We start from the raw sequence: 5,446 nt of genomic DNA on the forward strand, positions 1-5,446 counted from the left end.
TGATCATACTCTGGACTGATTTATGCTTGTGTTTTGAGTTCCTTGGTCTTGGGTGAATTCTGCCCTAAGGTAGATTTTTACAAAAATAAACATTAATAGAATTTTTTTTGAAGAGCATAGGTTAAAATTGTTGCACATAGTTAGTGAAACATGGATTAATAAGAAATAGGAACATAAAAACTATAGTCGCTGCCTATGACTAGGTAGGACTGAAAACATATAATTAATAAATAAAAACAAAAAAAGCACTACAATAATTAAACAATTACACTATATCATACAATAAAACTGATCAAATATATGCAATCTTATGCCTTAGCACAGTGATGCCTTAGAACAGTGTTTTACATATTAGATTGTTACATATTTTCATTTAATGGCCATGCCACATTATTTAAAAACAAAAACATGTCTACTTCCACTTCTACTTACATATATGACGCATCGAATTGCTTACGTTATCTGTAACACCAATAAGTTCGAGGGTTCTAGATGCTTACAAAGTTGCAGTGCCCATATTCGAACAGAAAACTTTGTTCAAATTCTAAGCCAACCCCGTACAACGGTAACTACTTTCACCCAATTTTGTGTTATACAGCGATCAGCAGCTAAAATTAGCTCATCATACAAATTGAAGGCTCTCTTTCTCAGCCTCTTATTGAAAGTCAATATTCCAATCACAACACAGAACCCCAAACCAGAACTCAATCCAAGTCCGACTGCCCATCCGACCATTTCATCATCTGAATTATCTGTTTCACCATTTGTCTCTATATTCGTGCAGTTGCTATAGTCAGAAGAGTTGTTGCAGACTGATGTATTGCTAAATGGAATCCCACTTAGCTTAGGATTGCCAAAGTAGGACGACTCTCCAAAGGTTAGGAACTGCCCTCCAAGGGGTACTTTTCCTTCAAACATGTTGTAAGACAGATTCAATATCTCCAAATAACTCAGAAACTCAAGTTCTAAGGGAATTTTGCCATTCAACCTGTTTAGCGAGAGGTCGAGAGACTCTAGCTGCTCCATGCCTCCTAATGTTTTCGGGATTCGGCCACTGAGATGATTTGCTGAAAAGTTAAGGGTTACCAAGCCCTTAAGGGATCCCAGTTTGAGAGGAATGTTCCCCGATAGATTGTTGTTTGAAAGATCAATACATTTAAGAATGAAAAGAACTTTCTCAAAGTGGGCATCCTGACCTTTCCAAGAAATTGCAACTTTGTTTGTGTATATTGTGTTATCTGAAGTGAGCTTTTCCAAATGGTTTGGATTACTCTGCGATGCATTGACCATTAAAAGCAAGTTTGTAAGGTTGCTTGGAATGGGTCCTGAAAGCTGGTTGCCAGAAAGATCCAGAATTTGAAGACTTGGAAGCAAAATTATCTGGTAGGGGATGGTGCCACGAAAACGATTGGACCTTAACACCAGCACATGAAGACTTTCTAGCCTTCCGATCCAGTGGGGAATGGTGCCTTGTAAATTATTGTTTCCCAAATCCAGTACTTTCAGAGAGCCACATGTTGAAATGGATGAGGGAAGAACTCCTCTCAACTGATTGCCGGACAGCTTCAATGTATGCAACTGTTTCAGGTTTCCCCATTCTGCTGGTATTTTACCTTCGAGATGATTATCCGCCATATCTAGAACACTGAGAGAAGAACAGTGCCTTGTTACACGAGGAGGAATCATGTTGCTCAGCATATTACTTGAGAGGTCGAGGACCTGCAATTCTGAAGTGCAAATGGAATCTGGAATAGCTCCACTGAGATTATTCTTAGACAAGCATAAGAACCACATATTTGAAAGATATGCACCCATATGAGCAGGAATAGAACCATTAAACTGATTCATCGACAGGTCCAGCAGACGTGCATCAGAAGGAAGAAGAATAGACCCATCTAAGCTGTTATTGTGCAGATCCAGATACGAAACATTCATGGATGTTAGTCTAGATGGCAGTGAACCTGTTAGTCGATTGCAACTAATGTTCAAATAGAAAAGACTGGGTAAGTCCCATATCCATGATGGAATATCTGTTGCGATACTGTTGACAGATAGATCCAGCTCTTCCATGTAATACTGGGTCACTAGAAACGACGGAATTCTATCTAACTTGCAGGAAGACAGTCGCAGAGCCCTGAGCTTTTTAAACTGTGGAAGCCATGCTGAATCACTAGTCACGATTAGGTGATTATCGGAAAGGAACAGATCTTCAAGTCTAGTGAGATTATCGAAAAGAGAAAGGGAAATGGAGTCACTTAAATTGTTGGAGTTGAGCCAAAGGTGTCTTAAGCTAACAAGATTTGAAATTGTGCGTGGAATCGGGCCACTAAACTGGTTCTGACGGAGGTCAAGATATGAAAGGGAAGAAAGAGATCCCAACGAAGGTGGGACTGGTCCTGTTAACTTGTTGTAGAGCAGATCCAGAGAAACAAGTTTGGAAAGATTGGTGATGGAAAGAGGAATTTCACCTTGAATGCTAGTATTGACCAGACGAAGAATCTCCAAGGATGACATATTTCCAATAGCAGATGGAATTTCGCCCTCCACAGATGTCATCGAAAGAACAATGCTTGTCAGTGATGGAGAAACTTGTCGCTCAATGAAAGAAATGTCTCCTCCAAGATAGTAATTCTCAGAGAGATCAAGTGAGAGCAAGTGGGCGGTCACATTTTCAAACCAAGCTGGAATCTTCCCTGACAAAGAATTCTGCGAAAGATCGAGATGGAGGAGAGAAGTGAGATTGAGCAGGGAACTGGGAACTGGTCCGCTAAGCCCACAGTCAGACATGCTGAGCTTTTGAAGGTTGTGTAGCCCGCCAACAGCTTTCCCCCACGCTTTGCTCGCAGACATGTTCACTCCACCAAGAGACAGGTATTTCAAGCTCACCAGATTTGTTAAGCTTTCTAAACTCATATAAAAATCATCAATACCAGCATCTGACAAATCTAGAAGAGTGAGTTTCTTAAACATTCCAATATGTGGAGTGATGTTACCTTGGAAGTAGTTACCACTCAGATCGAGGAGTTCCAACTGTGGAAGCTCAAACATGGATGAATTTATGCGACCATCTAACCCGTATTCTCCCAAATCGAGTCGAGAGACGTGGCCAGTGCCGAGGTTACAACTGACTCCGCTCCAGGTGCAGCAATTGAGTCCCTTCCAAGAACTCAGTCTGTTTGTATCCTCATCTTCAACTGCTGTCTTGAAGTCCAGTAGAAGATTTCTTTCAGTGGAAGGGCACGCAATTGCCGGAGAAGCGAGGAAACAGAAGAGACTACATGACATTGATATGATTACAAGCGGAACTCTGTCATATGAAACCGTAGATTCCATGTCTTCGGCAAACCAAAATGCGTGTATCTTATTCTTCAATGAAAAGAGCCGATCAGAAATCAGGAAAATTTATAGGCAGAGGGAGTGCCGAGTATTATTGAATTTCTTAGAAATGATGTTGGGGAGAGCTGCGGATGTAATAATGGAGAAGGCACGCGTACGAAAACGCGTAGCAATTTTCTCCAAACAAGACCAATGATTTTTTATCGCTCAAACGTCACTTTTCGAGTGACAAGTGAGAAGCCAACTGATTTCTCTATTCACGCTCTAAATGTAAGTCAGAATTAGTCCTAATTTTGTGGAATATTTGATACTATCTAGATAACATGAATGGTAAAGAGCATGCCGGAAGTTATATCCCATGAGTGATTAGCCTTGGGTAAAAATTTCCATGGATATGTCTCCGTTCCCATGGTAATAGTGGGCCGTCTAAATGGTTCGTATGTAGACTAATACTGACTTACATTTTATGGATAATTGAGGGGGTTCCGTGCCGTGTATTGTTGAATTTTCCGCATTTTATGAAGAATGGATTAATGGTAGTGTCGTGTATTGTTGAATGACTCGAGAAGTAAACAGAGCTGTATTTCGTCATCTGCAGTATTCAATTAAAACGTTAAGGAATTTTTTTGGATCTTCTTAGTGTCATTGAATGAATTGAAAAGTCGACCGTAGTAAATAATGTTAGCTCTTTTCTTGAGAAATGACTAGGAAAGTATACCAATTTTTTAATTTTTGTTCTTAAGTCTATCAATGATTTGAATGGAAGTAGTAAATTGTATTATCTTCTACATCATTTCTAAATTCAAAATTAACAGGTTCAAAGGTTCATTTTCTTTGTATTTGACTGATGCAAATGAGTGGGCCTATACCTGGACGACACAAGATATTCTTTGTTTTATTCAATGAAAGGAAAAGTATACAATGATGTTATTACTATTTTAATGTTGGTTGAATAATTTAATTAAAAACAATTGTACATACATGGGGTACACACAACTTCCACCTCCTAGTCCTCCACACTCTTCCATGACACCTGCAGAAATCATAAAGATTAAGGATGGTGTTGACACCTCAAGTCAAAACATCAACCCATTAACTCCACTCGCAGAAATCATAAAGATTAAGGATGTTGTTGACACCTCATGTCAAAACATCAACCCATTAATTGCAGAGGATCTCACTAAGATCCTTGACCAAACAACTCTTCAAGCACAATTGTTTGCAAGTCCAATAATGGTCAGTGTTGATGAGCTCCAAAAGTCAGTAGATAAAATGAAGAAAGGAGACGTGCCATCACAAGAACCACCTCAAATCACTCAAACTACTGGACTTCCATTTCTACCACCTCCATCACCACCAAGGATAGCCATGCAAGCTCATCAGGAGCCGAGTACAACAATATGAGTAGATACAAGTATAACAGTACAGAAAGTGAGTACACCCCTTCCAACAGTAACACAAGAAGAAGAAGATAAGCAAGAAGAAGATGATAAGGAAGAAACCTAGGATAAGGAGGAGTCAGCAATACAAACTTTGGTTGAATTGCCAAAAATAAGTACTCCTACCAAACCTGTTCAAAAGTCTAGTACTGACAAGTTGACCTTACAAGTCAGTACACCAAGCTCAAGTTCTATTAGGGCAGCCAAGACCATTCATTATGATATTCTTGAGCTTGATGAAGAAATCCAAATACCCTATTATGATTCAAGCACTCTAACTGAGGAAAAGATGAATGAAATACAGAGTGCATTGGATAAAAGAAGGAGGCAAGAGGCAATGAGGAAAGACTTCAAATATAAGAAGGCAATGAGTGAGATCAAAGATATATTCATGGATGCATTCAACTTACAACCTCCAGATTCAAGCAAGCCAATCCTTGAGCAACTATCTGATATAGTTGACCAAGTCAATAATGAAGACCATGATACAAATGTAAAACTCATGGAATGGTTAGAAAAGAAGTTTCTAGGCAATGTCAACCAAAAGATAGCTAATAATATTATTTTGGGACAGGCTGACCTAGCCAAGAAACAGGATAATGTAAAGATTGTATTAGGGAATATCTTTTCTCTATATAGAAAATTGTGTGATTTTTCCAGGTTCACACAAG

The 5,446-nt window shown here is 39.2% G+C and overlaps 1 protein-coding gene across 1 annotated transcript; it reads right to left on the reverse strand.

The window, feature by feature from the left end:
* Positions 1–278: 278 nt before the first annotated feature.
* On the reverse strand, positions 279–3,506 carry LOC149544403 (receptor-like protein 6). The gene has a single exon (XM_089798840.1). It carries the CDS (start codon positions 3,331–3,333, stop codon positions 538–540), a length of 2,796 nt encoding a protein of 931 aa, XP_089654966.1. The 5' UTR covers positions 3,334–3,506; the 3' UTR covers positions 279–537.
* Positions 3,507–5,446: the final 1,940 nt, after the last annotated feature.

This window comes from Cupressus sempervirens, chromosome 8, assembly GCF_028749045.1.
Source record: "Cupressus sempervirens isolate cs-2001-9-10 chromosome 8, ASM2874904v1, whole genome shotgun sequence".
NCBI classification, from domain to species: domain Eukaryota; kingdom Viridiplantae; phylum Streptophyta; class Pinopsida; order Cupressales; family Cupressaceae; genus Cupressus; species Cupressus sempervirens.